Source organism: Falco biarmicus, chromosome 12 (genome assembly GCF_023638135.1).
Source record: "Falco biarmicus isolate bFalBia1 chromosome 12, bFalBia1.pri, whole genome shotgun sequence".
NCBI classification, from domain to species: Eukaryota; Metazoa; Chordata; class Aves; order Falconiformes; family Falconidae; genus Falco; species Falco biarmicus.
The window spans coordinates 12,848,803-12,870,009 of record NC_079299.1 but is presented as its reverse complement, the minus strand read 5'-3'; the positions used below and the strand labels follow the sequence as shown (position 1 = coordinate 12,870,009).

General features: G+C 35.8%; 1 protein-coding gene across 2 annotated transcripts in view; it reads right to left on the bottom strand.

Annotated features, from left to right (window-relative positions):
* UBR2 (ubiquitin protein ligase E3 component n-recognin 2) overlaps positions 1-21,207 on the bottom strand; it is a 60,004-nt gene that overhangs the window by 14,974 nt on the left and 23,823 nt on the right. For both annotated transcript variants that reach the window (XM_056357147.1, XM_056357146.1), the window contains exons 12-34: positions 19,427-19,590; positions 19,237-19,336; positions 18,059-18,187; positions 17,088-17,271; positions 16,005-16,066; positions 15,092-15,202; positions 13,179-13,244; positions 11,677-11,799; positions 11,234-11,297; positions 10,812-10,936; positions 9,799-9,851; positions 9,439-9,541; positions 8,829-8,877; positions 8,316-8,470; positions 6,247-6,349; positions 5,372-5,481; positions 5,084-5,164; positions 4,136-4,317; positions 3,290-3,489; positions 2,339-2,432; positions 1,418-1,579; positions 955-1,052; positions 663-735 (exon numbers count right to left, since the gene is read on the bottom strand). In XM_056357147.1, the coding sequence (XP_056213122.1) occupies positions 663-735; positions 955-1,052; positions 1,418-1,579; positions 2,339-2,432; positions 3,290-3,489; positions 4,136-4,317; positions 5,084-5,164; positions 5,372-5,481; positions 6,247-6,349; positions 8,316-8,470; positions 8,829-8,877; positions 9,439-9,541; positions 9,799-9,851; positions 10,812-10,936; positions 11,234-11,297; positions 11,677-11,799; positions 13,179-13,244; positions 15,092-15,202; positions 16,005-16,066; positions 17,088-17,271; positions 18,059-18,187; positions 19,237-19,336; positions 19,427-19,590 (2,591 nt within the window). The remainder of the gene's footprint in view (positions 1-662; positions 736-954; positions 1,053-1,417; positions 1,580-2,338; positions 2,433-3,289; positions 3,490-4,135; positions 4,318-5,083; positions 5,165-5,371; positions 5,482-6,246; positions 6,350-8,315; positions 8,471-8,828; positions 8,878-9,438; positions 9,542-9,798; positions 9,852-10,811; positions 10,937-11,233; positions 11,298-11,676; positions 11,800-13,178; positions 13,245-15,091; positions 15,203-16,004; positions 16,067-17,087; positions 17,272-18,058; positions 18,188-19,236; positions 19,337-19,426; positions 19,591-21,207) is intronic.

The following is a 21,207-nucleotide window of genomic DNA, read 5'->3' as shown; positions in this document are numbered from 1 at the left end:
ATCACATTTCTTAGTGTTAAGAATATCCAGTCTTCAAAGATAATATAGTTAAGGCTAAATTAAAAGAAATGTGTGTGACTGACAGAAAAAACCTGTCATCAGCTGGGACAGGCGTCTTGCATTCTTGTGTGCAGCTGGCAGACAAATGTCTGTACCATGTAATGAATTTTATTACTTTCTCCTCAATGGAGAAAGGATAGACTCAAATATAAGCCCGCTGTAATAGCTGAAATTACACATCAGCATACTCTCTATTTCATAGCCTTTCTTCATGTCTTACTTGTAGTGCTGAGTTACAATGATGAACCCTTCACACAGTTACAAGTAATAGGGAAACAAAGCTTAATCCTGATGTCAAAATTTATACAACTGCAGCACATTTATACAACTTTATACAATTTTACAATTATAAAATTTTATACAATTTATACAACTCTGCACATCCACTTACCACATCCACCTCTGAAATTCTACTGCATTATTTACTACTTGTGGGTTGGACTTCAATGGTACCATAAAAATAGGATCAACTTTTCTAATTAAAGGAAAATTTATGTATTTGTCTTAATTGTTGCGACCTTATAGCACAGAAGTCACATTCTATTTTCACGTTATTATTTATTGATGAATTTTTAATGATTTATGAAGATGTAAATACATACTTCGGTTTGAAATCTGGTCTAAATCCTTCCGGTAATTGCAGCTGATCCATTTTTTCCAAATTACCAGAATTGTCTGTACAAACAAGAACAGAACACTGATTATTCACCAATACATAATTTTTGTATTATAAAAAGGTGCAGGAACGCATCACCAGAAACTGAAATTCCAAGCTGTTCTCACCGCTTTTGCCACCATCTCTCAACTCCACTGTGGCAGAACCAAAACAGTTGGTCTTTTCTATTAATATTATAACATTTTCACATACAAATTTACACATTTCTTCAGACTTACTTGCACAGTCTTCATCTCGAAGTAAATACAGCGCTTTTATTTGCTGGGATATTGTTTTGATCCACTGAGTTAAGTTTGGTTGTCCTGAAAAGTCTAACCTGTCCAAAAATATATGTAAACAAAATACATACATTAGTTACAAACAAACTATATACAGAATTCGTATTTCATTGGCATTCCATGTACTTCCATTTCTCAATATGCTCTTTTCTCTGCTGTCCATATATTCCTCTATGTTCAGTTCTTTTCCTGCAGGTCCTACACTTTACTGCCCTTTCACACTCTAAATTTCGTACTATACAATAACCAAGGAAGGTCCACAAATGAAAATATACAGATGGGCAATCCATTTGAGATTATCAAAAAAGAAGATAATAAACATTTTTAAAGGGGTTTTTGGGGTGTGGTTTGTTGGGGATTTTGGTTTTTACATTTACTGAGAACATTTACAAAGCAAACAGACCTGTTAAACAAAACTCTCGGTGGAGGAAGCAGAGGAATAACGGTGTTGCTTAAGCATTCACAAAGTGGGCAAAGGAATTCACCATTTTCTACATCGTAACTTGTGTGTACTCGTAATCTTTGTTGTCTTCGCTGCTCTTTTGCTTGGACAGCATCAAAATACCTTTAGGAAAGAGCAAGATATTAGCAGCAAATTATTAAAGCACTGTTTAACATACAAATTCATCAGTTCTCCTGAAAACACCATTTTGCCTTTTCCCGGATATACATCAGAGAATGATCTGAAGGAAAAAGCTCTACCCTCTGATTGAAAGTATTACTAACTGCAGGCTATCCCCAGTTTTTGGCAGCCAAAATCCCCCAAAGTGCTGAAGTTGACTGAGCTATTAAAAACGTGGTTAAGTCTGAGCTGTAGCAACTTCCGTTTAGGAAAAGAGGTATAGAGGAAGTTAAAGGATTAAAAAAAATATTCTTTAGTTTCACATAAAATGTTAAGGGAGGTGCCGTAAGCGTTATCCATGTGCATATTCCATTACAGGCCACAACACAGCAGCAACTGGAAAACCTGGTGGCTGATCTCCAAATCCTATATGAAAAGGAACCGAATTCACTGCTTTACTAAACGTAACTGCTATTCCAGAAGCCTCTGAGATGGTTTAGCACACACCCAACGATGACCCAAAAATGGTCTGAAAACAGGCATCTAAGGACATTTCTAGGAGTTAACAGCAACCACATGGGACTGTACATGAGCTACACAAGAAGATGAATAACACATCTTCAGTGAGCAGCGATATCAAAGACCACATACGAAATTTAAGTTTACTACACAGTAGTAATTTGGTCATTAAAATTGGTGCAATTAAGCAAACTGATGGCATGACATGCTATTTGGACTAAAAACTTAAATATGGGTTTTTACCTTTGCCAACAATGAGCATGCATAATATGTCCACAGCTACCAGTGTGTGTTCCGCATGACAGATCTGGGTGCATGAACAACGGGTCATACTTTTCTGTATTTAAAGTAAAACAAAACAGCCTTCAAATAAACATTTATCAAAAGAATTAACTGCACGTCAATGTTACTGCATTTGCATAATTATTAAACTTTATCACAGAAGCATAACTCATTTAATGAAGTATACTGCTAATCCACAACTTAAACTGTTCAGATCGTTTACAAATATCATGCAATTTTGTTTTGAGCATGTGTACCATACTGAGACTTCAAATCAAGCTTTCAGAGGTACTGGGCCCTGGCAAAAGTCCCCAAGAACTACCCGCAGGAGTAGGTTCAGTACCATTAAACAATGACTCTAAGAGCATTAACCTTCAGAGCGAGAGTGCAAAACGATTCAGTGCAGAAATTTTCTATGTGTTTACATATATAGAATCAAGATAAACCTTTGTAACAGTGCTACAGGTCACCGTGATGTGTTTAACAAAACTACCTAAATCTCAGCATTTTTTTTATTATCATTAAGAGGCATTTCAAGTTATGTACCTGAGAGGAAAGAAACGTGTATCTCGTGCTTTTACAGCCCTACATCAACACCTCCTCTCTCTATAATGTTACGAGTGTAGTTTAAGAACAAACACCTCTGCTAAGGGTTTTTTAATAGTTACAAATAATTTGTCATAAATGGCTGGCAGAACATTTAAATAATGCCTTGCAGTGATTTTACACTATTTAGAACACACATTTCTATCTCACTAGAAGTATGGGAGTTTCACCACTGATTACAATGAAGTCATTCACAATTATACAATTAACGTAAGAGGGTGACACCATTTCAAAAGAAAGCATGCAGTTGTTACAGTGACTCCCAACATTCATTTAATATTAAAGACAACTATGAACACTACTTACCAGGGTCTGGAGTAATTTTGTTTCTATTTTTAGACAACACAGTTGATCGCTGAATAAATGCTGCCAAGACCATAGCCCTGCTGTCCACTTTAACTTCTTGTTCCTCCTGACACAATATACACATAACAACCTGTCTGTGTTCAGCTACTCTAGTTTGCTCTGGTCCCAAGGCTGTGAGTTTTGCATCTGAAATTACAGGGCTAGAATATTCAAAGAATACTGGTGAGCAAATTATTTGAAAAACATTACAAATCAGATTATGATTTAAATGTGATTAATGAGCTTTCTAGCTTTATTATAATTGCTTTCTCAACAACAACCAGTTTTGGCATTCATACAATCCCTGTGTCCCCAGAAATAGACAGTATTTTCCTGAAAAAAATCATACCTCACAGTAGTATTGCCCACTCCAGTTTAACACAGAAACTACATCTGCAACTCTCCATCATCATCTACTTCCTCCCCAAAATCATTAGCATGCTTCAATTCGTATTTCCACCTACAAGCAGATTTTCTTGGAGATCCTGAACAGACGTATAATCAACTAGTTCCAATTCACTACATTTAATAGCATAGTCTCTTCATTGTTATTAAAAATTTACTGGATGATTTTAAACAGGCAAATAATTTTTTTGTTTATGTTGAACACAATGAGGGAGGAATCAATATTTATCCCACCATCTTGTCAGAAAGGGGGAGGAAAGAATTCCATTACTGCTGCTTTTTTGGTCTCAAAAACTTACAAATAGTTTTCCATCAAGACTAAAAAAAGTGCTTTTTTAAGCAGTATCAATAGGACAGTCTCATGTAAAAGTTAAAGGAAAAAATTGAATGAGATTCCTTTACCTATTTTCATGTACTCTGGAGGTTGAAGTATCTAGCTCCTCCAAAGTTTGCTGAAAGAGTTCTTTGTTTTCGTTAATGAAGTGCCGTTGCATCTCAGACATCTGGGCCATGATCTTTTCCCTGCGCAATCTGGCAATCTCAGCTTTTCGCTTCCTTTCAGCTTTGTCTTTATCACGTGAACTCTGAAATTGTATTGTTCACTCAGTCATTATCAAAATCTTGTTGCAACAGACAATTTATTTTAGCAAGTGTTATCTGTAACTGATACTAACCTCCAAACAAGGAAAATCTCATAAAAAGAAAAAAGCAAAGTCTACCAAAAAGCTATTTTTGTGCCCTCTTTAGCTCCTGTTCAATGCCAGGTAGAACTGCAGAACCAGAAAGGTACCTCTCCCACTCAACCTTTAATTGTATTTTGTATTTCTCTTCCCTTTGAGCATTCATAAGAAAAAAAGGTGATTGACAGGTCTCATCTCTAGTGCTGCTCTTCCTCTGTACTACCCATGTTCCTTAATGTACCAGTGCTCCAAGGTCTTTGTGTGGTACCTAGAACGTCATGTCAAGCTAAGAAGACTGGCAGAGCCTATCTGGAATGACCTGCATGGTCAAAATACATAGATACCATTTGTTTAACAAGTTTCCATGGAGTCTGAAATTACGGGAAGAGCAGAATCATTAAATGCTGTGATCAATACTATGAACCATTCTAAGGAGTCAACTTGCAAAAGATTTGGAGACTACAATATACAAAGCAAAGAAAAACAGTCCACGGACTCTCCCAATAGGTCTTTCAAACAGATAGGTATGACCTATAAGCTGTGAGACAGCATTTCAGAAATCACCGATGTTTCCCATCTTTGATTTAAAGCTGCAATTAAAAATATAGTCCTTTGTTTGTCACAACCCAGACCTGTTCCAGATCAGCTAACTGTTACAGCTTGCTTTTACCTCCTCCATAATATTTCCTTCTGTCTCGGCCACAGGACTTGTAGAAGAGCTTTCTCTGAGTTTCTTAATAGTATTAAAAGTCTGTAAGAAAAAAAACCCAACACTTAATTTGTTTGCGACGTGAATATTACTATGTACACTATAATGCTGGACAGATAACTCAGTGTTGGATTCTAGAAGAGGGAAAAAAAGTAGGTAACACAAATCAACATGGGAAATCATCACAATATAACTAAAGTTTAAAAAAAATATTCCATGATTTTCAACAATTACATTAAATAGATTTACCTTCAATATCCATCTGATCATGTCTTTGTGTACTTCCAGATGAGGTGCATTTTGCAGTGTTTCTAGCATAGCTAGTATACTAGGGGAATTATTGGGTGCCTCTCCTGGTCCTGAGAAAAAAATTTATGTAGACAATTGACGATACTGTTACCTGGCAAACTAATCATTCACTAACATTAAAACCAACACAAATCAAGAAATAAGACTTTTATATGTTCAGCAGCTGAAAAATTCCTTCACCAAATAGGCACAATATGCAACTTTCCCTCCTCAGCAAACATTTTCATGAGTACACTCTAAACCCTGGGAAGTCAGAGGAAATATTCTTAAAAGTCTTGCTCGTTGACTATATTTTCTTACAAGACAAAAGCACTGTATGTGCTCCCTGGCTGTTTTCATCTTGGGAGCTGCCATGTAGAACTTCCAGTATTTTATTTCCAACCTATTTGACACGGAAGAATCATACCTTCCGTGTCTCAGCAAAACTAGAGGCACTAGTCAGAGGATACAAAGGAAAGTCAAGATTGGAAGTCCCTTTAAGAACACAACTATGGATTTTGCAACTGTAGCATCTGATCATGTATCGTGATCATCACCAGCACTCTTTGTTGAAACACTACTTAAAAGATACTAAGAATCAGATTTACCAGGAATTACTCAACTTTTGGATTTCTCCTCTGGAAAAGGCCTTTAGTATTGTTACTATCATAGAATCTACACATATGTAAAGCTTATAAGTACAATCAACTTGGTAAAATTTTGATGGATAAACAAATACAACCTTCCAGTAAAGACTGTTTCAAAATAATAAAATATGAAATACTGGCATTTTCAGTTGCTTAAAATTTGCTATACATTTGAAAAGAAATGCATACTTGATATTTTCTGAGTGAAGGTAAATGTTACAACGTTCTCCTCACTGAGATTCTCTAGATGTTGTTTTTCTTCTTGTAGTGCCATTCCAAGCAAATGCAAAACCTAGGTAAAAGTTATAAATTTTAGTTCTTTCCTTAAATACTTCATATACTTCTTTATACAGTTTGGGTAAATCACTAAGAGACAAGCAAGTCATATGGTAAAATTATAAAATAAGAATATATGTGAAGTTATTTCTACATGCATAATTCCAAAGATGGATTACAAAGGAGTAACAGCGTTTGTTTACAAATGCTTGAAACTTTGCCAGATAAAAAACACATTATATCACTTATATCTTTCTGTTTGCTGTCCTTTCTAGTGAGCGAGAAGTCTGTGCTTCTTAGCTTTCTCCCTAGCAAATGCACGTTGATATCGCAAGTCTCTGGACAGAAGCATGATGCACACTTTAAATCCTTTTTTACATACAAAATTTAATGGAAAAAAAGTTAACATTATTAAACTAAACTTACTCTAAACTCTAGCAACATATTTTAAAACAGTGTTAGCTTTTAGGTCAGTAAAAAGATGTAATCTCCTTGAAGTTAAAAATTGAAATTACCCTATTTGGCACTGAAATAGTCTGAATGGCATTTTAAATCTGAAATGCTTAAATCTTAGTGGTGACCTCTGTCAAGCTGTATCAACCACTTTGCCACCTCATACAAATTGGCAGGATGCTCTAGACAAAAAGCATTAGTGAATGCCTGGAATCAACACTGAAACCTGTGTAAGGAGAAAAGATAATCGCCAGAAAATCTGTAGCACAACTGGAATGCAACAGCATAAGTATCTACAATAGTGGTGAAACCTGATCTGATTCTTGGAAGCTTTTAAAAATTGTTTTAATAAGTAACAGTCAATTTTTCCTCACACTACCATATCTATCTAACAAGGTCTCATCAGGTATGGGCCACCTCTTCCAGATGTCTCGTATCAACTTTTGTGTGGCACTTCCAAGACAAGAGTGGTTGACTGGGGAAAGATGCAGTCCAATTGCATGGCACCAGTGAATACAAAATGCCATGAGCTTCTGAGCAAGTGATAGATTCCTAATGACTCGCACATGTTTGAGAACAACACAAAAGGCACTCAGCTGGCTGAGCATGTTTTAGTTCAGTTTCAGAAAAATAAAAATAAAATCTTACTCTATTCAACCAGTTATTCCAAAGCCTAGTACTCTCACATTACCTAAATGTAACTACATTCTTCAATTTTTGCGGCGATATGTAATACTGATACACTGTTCCGTTTTCAACTTTGTGTTATACAGAATTGCTAATGTTAAACTTAGCTATAAAAAGTAATAAACAGTAAGACTGAATGTCAAAAAAATTAATACTCAGTTTCAAAGCTGGTGTTTCACTGCAAAATGTTATTTAAAAATCTATCAATATTTTCGAAAAGTTTGGATTTGGACACTAAACCAACAACCCTGACCAGTATGAGCAGCCCTTTGACAGCAGTTCACCACGTACTTCTGCAGACTCCAAAAAGTTACCTTCATTGAGAACAAAATCTACAGTAACCCTCCAGGTTTCTAACAATCATTATAAACAGTGAGGAACAAACAGCTCAGTTGAGTTTCCCAGAACAGATACATTTTCAAGTTAGAAAATTATTTTCTGTATTTTATGATTTTTTCTAGTAACTTAGTCTAAACTGAAAGTAAGCAATGTCAAGAAAAAAGCTGACATGCTTTATCTGAACATGCAACAACTCAGATAAACTGGTTCTCTACCACAATAAACACAAACTATTTCCACCAATTCAAGCAGAATTCTTCCCTCTTGTGTGCATCCCATTAGAAATTCACTTCTGTCCTCCACTGATTTTTAAAAATATATTGCATTGGAGACAGGGGTTTCCGTAACCTTGTCTAACAGAAAACACCATTTATTTCTTATTCAGAGTATTCTGGATACGTTAGATACCAAGTACACAACCCGAATCTATAAAACCACATTAAAATGCTAAAATACATATTCTTTCCTTTAACATAAGCATAATTTTAAATAAGGAGACATACCCTTTGCAGCATGGACTCTGACCAGGCATAGCCATTGTGTTCTACTGCCCACTGCAGTATAGTTCCCATAATGCACAGCATGATGTCAGATTGCAAAATATTAACCAGACTTGCAAAAAGTGGGCAGAAAGGAGGAAGAACTGGCGGTGGAAGTGCTGAAAGGGAAATTATGTGTTTGACATTTCAGCATCTCTAAAATTTGCAACACCCATATAAAATGGCCAACTTTCAAACAGCTTAACCCAAGACAGTACACAGCTGCTTGGCGAGCAGTATCACAGGTAACAGGCTGCAACATTCAACATGGCTGGCATGTAACAGGAAAGCCAAAGGAGTAAGCTGTTCAGAAGGCTGGTTCCACAATAGATCAGATTCCTACCTATAACCAGGGAAACGTAAGGGAAACTGCTACATTTTCAACCAATTTCTGGCTAGCCCCAAAAGAGGATATTAGTCTGTCAGGGCAATACACAGTTTGATAGGTGCTTCCCATCTTCTCTCAAAGAAAAATACCTGTATCTTCTCTGTTCTGTCTTTTCAGCTTTCTTTGTGCTTCCTCTGCCTGAAATAGAAGAATGAGGCCAATGTTACCCAAAAGCTGTACAAACATAAACCCAATAAAAAAGCACTGATGCTTTGTTATATTGTTACTGTTCTTTTCCCTTCTTCCCAGCCTTCAATAAAACAAGAAAGCTTCCATGCCTTTTCAGTTTGTCTTACATTCTACTTGTAAAGTAGGGCATGCATCTTCAAAATTAATCTTTCATCTTGAGCCACCTTGGATTCTTTTTCTAACATAAAACTGTAAGACAAGTCTGAGCTAAAGTGGCAATTTCCATAAAGGTAAGCAAAAATACAGATTGTTTGAATATTTTCAGTCAAATAAGATGTAAGGGAACACGCAGACAAGCTCTTCAAGGCCCACTGATTTCAACAGCTCTGTATAGGACATGGGATCTGGTGGCACAGAAGTCACTGCAAAATCTTGGCTGAATTTTGTTAACATTCTCAAATATGTTGACTTTAGAAGTTAACTCTTAACCAGCTGATAATACTTCTTCACAAAATTAAACTTTGGAAGAAAGACACAAAACAAACCCCAGGAAGTTAAATTCCTAGTTACCTTTGACTGCTCTGCCCTGGAAAAGTGATAGAAATACAGATTGAAGTTCCTGGTGCACTCTGGTTTCAATTCATAGAGCCCTCTGCCTGTTAATCCAGGTTTCCTACCAAAAAAAACAAGCAAAACCCCCAAAACTTATGTTTATTGCTTATTAAATTCCAAGCATAAATGGTTAACTAGAACAGCTAAAAAACTATTCAATGGGTATTCTAGAAATCAAATAAGTGACAGTATTAAGAATGATGCACATGAATAAAGCCATGGGAACACACCATGATGCAGCCCCCTTTATTCTCTCATTTTCACTAATACAGATTTTCCATTTTTAAAGCTGAAATATTAGAATAAAGGGAAACATACTTGAAGCATGCCACTTCTTCAATCACACTTTCCATTCCCGTCTCTCTGTTTTCCTACATTGAGTAAAAAGGCAAGACACTGTGTTACTGTAGTTCTTCGAATAAACACATTCAAATATCATACAACACTAGATACGCATGTGAAACAAATGTAGTACAAAGTCATTATACTGGCACTCAAGAGAACGCTAAAGAATGGAACATAAAGATACATTCAGGACTACCACCTCTGCAAAAAATATTTTTACAAAATCATGATGCCACCCCAAAATTTGGATTTTCAAATTGTTCAAGTTTGAAGTATTTAGAACAGTGAAAATGTGGAATTTGTCCCTGCCCATGGCATGGGGTTGGAACCAGGTGATCTTTAAGGTCCCTCCCAATCCATACCACTCCATGATTTCAGAATTTATCATTAGAAGTACTACAACTATAGTAGATTAGCTTTTCAATTTTGACTGTCTTTGGAAATCATGTTTAAAAGATTACTTTAAAAATATTCTAAAAAAAAAGAAAAAAAAAAGCAGCGCTTTGCTATCCTACTAAACTGCTCATACCAGCATTCAGATTAATGCTTCTGTCCATGCAAATTAAGCATTTATGTTACACAAATCATTATACTGTGCCTGATTCCATGCCATTTCAATTATTGTTAGGCTTTAAAATATAACAGCTTATATTTCTGGATAGCTCTCACAACCCACTTCCATACATCTATTCAGGGTTTACAAGCAGACTGCAGAGACTGCTGGCCAGATGGCCTGATAAGATACATATTAAAAAGAGAAAAGAGATGAAGAAGCTCTCAGAATCCTGCCTCTTTCATATGCTGTTTTTTCTTCTATAGCTCTTTCTTACCTTCTCCATGACAACTATTCATCTGTATTCAAGCTAACCTTGCTCTTAGGATAATCGTGCTGCTCCCATTCCACATTAAGCAGCATAAACTTCTGTAAGAAAATTTTTCAGCAGTCACCCTTATAAAGTTAGTTTCTTCCACCCCACGTTACTTACATCTTCAGGTAATGCCTTTACCAATTCACTGTGAGCCATTGGCCTGATGCTCAGCTGATGGATGATCTCTCGTTTGATTTCATCTGTTGCATTTACTTGTCCTATTCCAGGACTGAACCTTTCCCCTGTAAAAATAAAATATTTTTTTTTTTTTAGGATTTTTAGTATTTATCTATCTTCTTTTGAAACTTCAAGGAAAAGTATGGGAAATAAATGTCTTCTGTGGTATCTCGTGTTCACCTACCAGTGTTCAAAAATTCATTACATTAATCTAGTGCTAGTTTCATGGCTTTTCTCCTAGGAAAGGAGTCAGAACTACATGAAGTCCAAAGTACAACTGCATTTGGGATGACAATGAAGAATGCTTATTCCAGACCATTCAAGAGACTAAATTTTGAAAATTAAATGTATTCTGAACTTACCAACAATCATTATAATGAGGTATAGCATCTCTTCTATAAGAGTGTTATTTTGTTGAACAACATCCTGAATTAAAATAAACAAAGAAACAAATTTACATTTTTCAATTAAGGGCAGACGAATTATTCCATATGCTGAAAATATTTTTTTCAGCACTTCAGATCATTGCCTGTTTTCAACCCTTAGCACTCCCAAATTAAGCTATGCTGACATGCAATCACAGTTGCCTTAAACTTCTTAAACAATGCAAAAATTATGCATCGGTGACATTTACCAGTTTGACAGGTAAAAATATTTATGCATATTTCAAACTGATCAAACAAAATTAAAACAGGATAGGTTTTGGTTTTTTAATCAAGAAATTGCAGTGTCTCAGTACAACAGTATCTGATACACTTTCACAAACAAAACTGCAGATTTTTTATTGCAGTAGTACAATAAATACCTTGTTAGTATTTTCTGTGCTAAATCTTTTGCCATAGTCTGGAGTACTAAATATCTGATACAGTTCAAAGCGACTCAGCATTATCATTAAGAAGTGATTTGGATCCATCATAGACACACCTGTCTATTAAAGAAAAAAAAAAAGCATTATAAACCGAAAATAGATTGGGGATTATTATAAAATATTTATATATTTATATACAATGTTCACAGTACATTCCTTATGAAATTCATTCCTCTCTCTATTCTGGGCATGAAGATGTAGTTACTTAAGTTTAACCTCTTAGGACTCCAATAGCACAAGTGACTGCATGTTTGACAAGCAAGATCCAATGCTTTATCAATAATTTCTGACACCCTTTTAAGTGTAGAATATTCAGGGTTATTCCTTCTGTCTCAAATACTCTAAATATAATTCAGTGAAAGACTTCTGGTTGGTTCATTTTTCTCTACAATCCTGTTCCCACTGGCTCAACTTTTAGAAGGTATAATACCACTTCGTATATAGCACAAAGATTTTAGAAACAAATTCCAATTCTCAACACAACAGCTGAAGACTTTAGCAAGACTTCCCAAACCTTCCTAGAAAGAATACTAATGTTTCAATGTAGCCGCAAACATTTACTTCCATTTCTGAAAACTACTGGCCAAAGATTTTTCTGATTATTAAAGAAAGTGTATAAGCTAGCCCATTACAAATATTTGTTCTCAGTTTACAGCTAATGGGACCATCTTTAAAACAGAATAATTTTCAACAAAACTGAATGATATCCAGCCGAATGGGCAGCTGCAGGTGATTGTTAAAAACTAGGGGCAGATCAAGCCTCAGAGAAACACATCTGAAAGCAGAAGTAACTCAGGACATATGCATCACATTGAGCATTGCTAACTCTAGGTAAGATTTGAGTGACTTCCTGAAAAAGGATTTTGCTGTCTACATGAACTATGCACCTGAAGCTGCAAATTTTAGCATTCATCACCCTCAACAGATAAGTAATGCATCAGACCTCTCTGTGTCAAAACTAAGTAGACTGCCAGATTTGTAAAATTTCTTCTGAAGAAAAAAAAACCCAAACCCATAAACTACTATTTTTCCAATGGGGTTCCATTTTCTATCCAGCGTTTTAGACACAAACTTTGAAGGGAGGGAGAAGAAGCAACACATACATACAGTACATTACTGAAGACCTGCAGACTCACACAGCTGCCAGAACAGCACGACTCAGTAATTAAAATGTTACATTCTTGAAGATTTAGCATTACATACATGTTACACTGAAAATTCTGCACTTCCTACAGTATATTTAAAAAACAAGGATTACAACAAAGGTATTTCCTTTATAAATGACCCCATAAAGACACAGATGCAATAAAAAAATATAAGTCCTTCCACAAAAATTGACTTTTTTCCTTGTCATCAGAAGTTTCTGATGGAGCTAAAAACCAAATGCACACGTATCCTGAAAATGCTCGATAAGAATGCAAACTGCTACAAGTGGTTACCTGAAGCATTACTATGTCCTTGTCAAACATCTCCCTCCTGCACTTCACATTATGATAGTAGTAAATCTGAAACAAAAAACAAACCACAATAATTAACAAACATAATATTTAACCTAAATTGCTTTTCATTCTGGAAAAATAAATTTTGTTATATAGTATTACCAAACAAAAAATGTATCTGAGCTTTGAAAAAAATTATACATTTGTATGCAAAAAGCATTTTTACATACCACAAAACAAGCACAATTGCTGGCCGGATTGTATCGGTCTAACATCTAGATTGCGAACTCTTAGAAGGAAAAATCTTGGGCTACGTTTTAATATATCTATTTGTTTACCACTATATATCTGTTATATACTGCAACATATCTACTGTTTACTTGAAATTCACAAAAGAGAAAGCCCTTGCAGTTGGAGAAATGTTCTTTCTTTGCTCCTCGAATTGCTCTTAAAACATTTGAGATAGGACCTTTCAGGAATTGCCAGTTTCAGCAAAACATTAATATTGTGACGGAATCATACTTAACCCAAACCATCCTGGGAGTGAGCTCCACAGGACCACACCATGCAGCAGCAACAATGCAATCACTGCATGGCACTGAAATGTGGGCAAGGTTGATTCTACCACAACTAAGCAAAAATAAAAAGGACTGTAAAGTTTCTACCTGGGACTGGGAACTATCTTCAGCGTGCTAAACTTTCCTTTAGAAACACACCACTTCTCACCAGGATTACCTGGAAGAGAGCTAGGCATGCCTTCCCTCTCTTCCTCACAGATATAGATGCCCATTCCTGTCTTCTGGGAAAGTATCCAAAAGGAGCTGACTGAAAATAAGCTCTCCAACACCAAAGGAAAGAGAAAGGACTTCCAGGCTGTGGGAGCCATATTACCTAAACTGAACTAGGCTCTTAATTTTCCTTGGTTTTCGGCATCTTGAAGTTAACAGAGACTTATTTCTCCACCAAAAACTATGGACACTGCTATAATTGTGCATAGCTAGAGCTCCTTTTCCTTTAATAATGGCAATAAAGGACATCACTTTATTAAGATCCTTTAGGTTAAGAGGCAAGAAAAATGTAATATGTTTAGGCAGCTTAATTCAGCCTCCTAGTACACATGCATTGCAATTATCTAGTGAAGATGGGGTCTTGTGGGAGGGAAAGAATTTTCTTGCACATAAATCAAGTTAACACCTCACAGAACTAAATCCTATTTCTGTTATAATTATGTCTTGCTGAGAAAATTACTTTAGACTATCACCGTGGTGGGTGGCACTGACACTACAGTACCCATTTTATAGTTTTTAATGCTTGAAATACCCAAGACCTAATTCATACAAACACAGAGAATGTAAGTTTAGAGATGGATGGACCTAGTCTCCAGAGTATGAAAGAAATATGAAAGATAAAAGCCAAGAAACACTCTGTTCTATGCTGCTTCTAATGCTTCTGTGTGGTCTTTGGATTTCAACTAATTTATAAACATAAATGGTAATAATATTTAATAGTGCATATTTGAGACACTTTTATGTGAAGGTTATGAATGCACTACCGAAGATGCACAGATCTAATTCTGCACTTCATGCTGCTGGCTATTGGACAGTCCACAGCAAAAAGGCCAGGAGTCATTAACTGTATTATACTGAAACTTCTTTGTGCACAGAGCACCAAGTTCACTGAGCACTGCAGCAGCCCTGAAACAAAAAAGCAACTTCTGACTAAGAAATCAAAGACCAGTGCAAAAGCCCAAATTTCAAACGATGTGAGTGCTGATATAAGCCTCCCTCACATTGCCTTCCATAACATTTATGTAAGTGACGTTTGTAAACTACAGAAAGGGGAGGTTCTGAGATCCAAAATCATCTTGGGGGAGTTATCAGAAAACAGTGATTCTACAGCTACTATGCACTTACCTGATTAACAAGAGAGAACCCATTTCTTCTCCACATCCCTGCATGTACTTGGGCACACAGGACTAGGCATCGTAGAGGATGTTCTATTAACATAGGTGGGCTAAGTTCACTCTGCATTAAGAAAATGAGGTATTTTGATATATAAAGAGAAAATAAAACAGGACTGAAATGGAGGATTATAGTTATGATCATTAAAATATTTTGGCATTAGAAAACAAAGCAAATCCAACACACATATTACAGAAGTTTGATGAGCCTATTCACAACTTATCCAATTGTTGTTAACCAACCTCACGTTCTGTCTTTGCTCCACAGCAGCAGTCCACAAGGGCTTTACTTTATTCTTAAAAACAGTACATTTTGTATTTTAGAACATCAACACTACCAATTTAATAGCACTGTCATTTGGTTTCTTTCATTTAAAGGTTACGTACTTCTTTGAAAAGACACTGAGATTTCTTGTCCCAGTTATGTTTTCTCCTTTTTTATCTTATTCTTTTAAACTTCCCCTTAAGGAAACAGTGTATCAATAAGAACATGCAGGAAGCAAGAAATAGCTGGGGAAGAAAATTAGAACCTAGGCCAAGCCAAGGACAAGGAATCAGATCCTGCCAGGAGTTCCTGAAAACAGTTTCTACTACAAAAAGAAGATAATGCATGAAGAACAAAATACCAGCCTTAAACCTGAGTCTTGTTATTTAAGAGAGCAATACCGATCACTTATGCTCCGGTCATGAATATCTAGGTATTAATCTTTCAAGAGGTAATTTTTTTCTACTAAAGAGAGTCTCTCTGAACAGAATTCATAGCAAAAAGGTCCTTTGTTTTATTACATAATATCCTACACTTACATGACCAATTTCACGTTCAGCATTAATTATATCTAATGAATAAACTACATTTAATTACGTACCAGGGGTAGCAGCTCTGGAAACTTATATGCCACTTCAGTTTTACTCAGCAAAACATGCAAGCCTATATAAATACATGAAACACATACATAATATTACACACAATATTTTATGTAATTTGAATAAGACAAGAAAAGGTTATTTAATTTACTATTGGACCATTTTCTGGATACAGCTACAAGTCAGTCCGCAGATTTATCACCCTGGAGCTACACAGCTATTTCCTGAAGAGACATATCATAAAGCATACATTTTAGGAGAATTAAAGTCTTCCCCTTGTGTCTGTATAAACTTGCTGTGCAAGTGAGATTTTTGACTTTTGACTGTCATGTCCCCTCAGTGACAGCCAAGAGTCTATCAGGACAAATTACAGACAACAGCTACCTCATCCTTGCTATCAGCCCTTAGTTATGAAATCCCTCAGGAACTCCTGAATACCTCATGGGGCCCCTACAAAATATTTAAGAGTTTTCTAGTTTGCTTAGTTTTAAAGCTACAAGGGTTTTGCTTAAATATTCAAACATTCAAAGTTATTTGAAAGTGAGCTGCATAGTATTTTGCCTAAGAATTCTCTCTTTCACTTCATTACCTGTGAATTTATCATATCACTTTCTGATTAGTGAAATTCATCAACCTTTTTTCAACACAACTGTTAAACAAGATAGGCACAATATAAAGAAAAAGTTATAGCTTAATTTTCTGGTGACACATCTGTTTGATAAATCTGTTGTCTAACAGAATGTTTATTAGTCTATTCCATCTGACAGCTAAACATATTTCAAAAGTCAACTACAGTCCGTATTTTGTTGCATTTCTTTTGCGTCACTCAAGTGGCAAAAGCAGCAGTAACTGCCAACACACCCCCAGTCACAAATCCAGAGGGATGAAACAATCTCCCCCAGGCCTGAAACAGTAACAATTTCTCCAATGCTTGGGAACACTTTGCCTAAAGGCTATCGAATAGCAAAAAAACAGCCAAAATGCATCCTATTCAGGCTATTGTGTGGTTCCTTATGTACACACAAATATAAATCATGTTTATACAACATTTATCATTTCCTGAAATATTTTAAGTTAGTTCATACCTGCAAGTAAACGAGAAACTGGGAGATGAATGCTAACTTTTTCCTGAGAAACACAGTATCTGATGGTCTCAACTGAATGTCCACACATACTGAGAACAATAGGCTGTTCTCCATCAGTAAAACCACTATGACACTGCATCAACACAGTCAGGCATTTCTTGTAAGCTTCAATCAACACTTTTTCCTAAAGGAAAGATCACAGTTTACAGAGATTATGAAAAAATAGAGCTCTGCAAAATAATACAGCCAATGTAAAAAAGTCTGACGGGTTTGCCGTTTCTAACTTTATCAACAGTCCTGCAAAATTAAGATAAGGAATCCAACAAAAAGAGCTGAATTAAGGGCAGCACAGATTGCAAAACTCATACCAGTATGTATGATTAGAAAAATACCCACTATTTGGGTTTTTTGGAGGAGGTGTTCGTTTGTTTGTTTTGTAACCGATATTATGGAAACTTTCTGAGCAACAATCATATTAGGCCAGTAAAAACTGCACATTAATTAACAGCAAAAGATTAAAGCCAGCTTGAATATAAAATATTCTAGGATCACTTGCTCTACGGCCGTATTTTATCATGCTGAAGTTCTGGACTCCTAAAACTTGAAACACTTCACAGAACGGAAACATGATTTATGATCAGGCAGCATTTGGTAGATCAAGGGCCTGCTCCTCTCCTCCCTCTTCTCTGAAAATTATAATATGACAGTGTTGTGACAATCATAACTTCCAGATGTGTGACAGAACTCTCTCTGCAGTATTTTTTAAAAGGCTTAAGCACATTCTTATGAATTGGTCAGTTCCAGCCACAAAAGATGTATTTACATACAGAAAAGATTTGTGCTTGCTCAGCGAAGATGATCTTCACTTATGGTGGAGTTACATGTTTAGTGCAGTTGTTACACATATTAATGCTTGGGTTTTTTTCCCCCTTCATATATTCACATGGAAAAACAATTCAGAAGGAACTTACATCTAATGCACACCAGTCCTGCATCATTGATATAACAAGCGTTAATTTCATCTGCAATGTAAATGCTGCTTCCCATTCTGGTTCCATTTCTATGTGTTGTCCTACTTGACGAGTTATTGGATCCATACCCTAGAACAAAAAATACATTGACAACATTAGCGTAAGTGTGAGACAGTGGTTACCTGTTCTTATAAATATATTGTTGCTTCAACAAGAAAAAAGAAGCTTGGGACTACTTGAAAAGGAATTATACACATCAAAATAACAACAACAAAATGAAACAGGAACTGGAAGAGAAGAATACTGATACAAGAAAGGTTCTGGATATGAGCATGAGCTCTGTTTATTATTAACACCTGCAGAGATTTTAGTAGTATAAGCAGTACAACAACATTTGCATATATACATTATCTTACACATACATCTTGTTTTTTGAATGTTATTTTCTAGGGATGTGCTATTAAATGCAGTTAAGTACTAACTAAAGACTGGGTACTACAATACCTAAGCAGCTCTTGGCGTAAGAAGAAAAAAAAAAACCAGCATGATCTGAGGATTACAATATATATTCAAGAGGTTATCATAAACAGACTAATGAAAGCTAAGTACTGGAGAAAGGTACACTACCGAAGTACTGAAAAATGGGAGTGATTGACTTATACCTTACTGACTGTACAGTCAATTTGCCCTTGTAAAAGCTGCACTGCTTTTAAAATACTGCTCTTAAGGTAACATAGCACATGAAAAGGCTGGGGGGAAAAAAACACCACAGTGAAGACATCTATTTGTATGTCAGGAACTATATATTCCTCAATACAAGGAGCAACTTGGCTGACACTTAAGGAGTAACTGGAGTTCTCACTATGAAGGAAAGTTGGTTAAGCCGGACCAGATTTCACTCAATTAATTGTCTTGCCTGTCGCTACAATTGCAAAATATGCCCAAAATTATAGTCTTCTTTTTGAACCACTGTTCCTTTTTATTGCCCTCTACAACAAACTAAACTTAAGAAAAGTTAGGTGAGAAGTTCTGTTACAGGAAAACAAGAGAACTCCAAAAGTTATACTGCACTGAAGTTATAAAAAGGAGAGTACATTAAATTTATTCCATTTTAGTATCATGATAGCCAACTTCCTGCTTTAAATTTGCAAAATTATGCAATTCACAGATTTACATACCTGCATACATTTGAGTAATTCTAAGAAGGCATCAAAACCCTCTAGGAACTTGTGTCTCAAGTCATCTGACCATTCAGTTGGCTTACTTATCAACACATACCTGGGTACATTAGAAAGATGCAGGTGTTAATTTTATTTTCTTTTTTTCCCTCCTCAGTTGATCAAATCAGCACATAGTTAATATACTTACTTGAGATCCAAAATAAGGCTCTGAACACGCCTGAATTTGAAAGCCTGCAGAGCAGTGTAACGTTCAAACTGAAACCTGCCTTGGATGTCACGGTGCCTTAAGTGATCCATAAAAGTTTTGATGATAGTGGTCATGAGATTTTCTTCTGTTATTAGCATTCGAGCCTATGCCAAAGTACATTGAAATTTGCTGTAATTAACAGACACATCTAACAAGAGTTTCACACTGCACCATGAAGTTTATAAAATACATGAACTTTTATCCAAAATAGTTACATCAATAATTAAAACAGAAGAACATGTTGAAAGCCAATCTTCCAAACATTCACAGAAAAAAAAAAAAAGCAATCTAGCCAGAAATTATCATAACCCAGATCTCTTTCTTCAGATCCCTTCCGTACAGAAGTTTGACTATGGTTAGGCTCCTGCTAACCTATATAATTATGACACAAGACATATGTTATTACGTGTCTTATAATTAACTTGAACCTCCCTTTAAGTATGTGTTGTCTCTTCTCATATAATTTAAGTATAAGCCCTTCAGGGGAGCGGCAGCTCTTCTGTTTTCTGTTTACAAACTGTCAAGCGCTGTGGTGAACATAGCGTCTGCTGAACTACTAAGGATAGGTATAGTGCAATTTCCACATGGAAATTACGTGAAAAGACTTATGATCCTCCTCAAAGGCTACTACATACATCTATGTGTTATAGGAAACAAAATCAACAGGCATTGCAAAGTCTGATGAAAATCATCTTCCATGCCCAACATAACCTAATACAACCCCACAACAGAGTAGGGGGCACTAAGAAGTTACTTCCACGTCCTACTTGTGAGCTCTTCCAGAACTCCCCCATTCTGTTGGTTCTCAAAGGAAAATGGGATGAGTCTTGCAGTTCTCAGGCCTCATGAGGATTTTATTGTGTGACTGGTAGATTCAAGAAGACTGGCCACTCTGCTCTACCTTAACACCACTGTGGTTGTTGACTACAGCTTCTGGGTTCTACAGTTGCTAATAATATTGCAAAATACAGTTTCTAAAATGCTACTGCAAGGGGAAAAAAATATTATCTAATAGTTCACATTTTCCCCCAAAAAATCACCATGAACACAACCATCAGTCCTCCCTCAAACCAAAAAAAAACCTCAGTTACGTGAGAGCTCAAACTCTTAAATTACTAAGATCAGTTTGAAAATGTTACTGGGGGGCAGTGGGGTGGTTTTACATTCTTCCACTTACTCATTCAGTAAAGAATGAATGGCTCTAAATATATACAAAATAATTCTTAATTTATATGGTAGGATCTTATTATAATTACTTGCACATTATCAGTCTATTCCATCCTTCTACAAAACAGCCAAAACCAATTTGCTTTACTTTTTTTGCAGTTTTGAAATAGAAAACACACAAAAGGGACACTGTAATTATTCTCCTCCAAGGAAATGTCTGAAATTACATCTTAAAAAAAATTCATGTATTAATGCACTTATTCCACCACTCCATTTGCCAAATGAAAAAATAATAAAACAACCATCTGAATAACAGTAATAGGTTAAGTCTAACTGTAAGTCTAAATATTGGCAACATTCTTATTGACAGTTTCAAAATTAAAAAAGGTAACACAATACTGCCCTGAACCATGGAAACAAAATCCTGAGGTCCTATTGAATTCCCATGAATAACATCCACCACTACAAAAGTGAAAAACACCTTTGCTCAGTATCATGACTACCATGCTACTACGGATTTTTAGAGCTGAATTCGGCTGATTAAATTTGGAAGG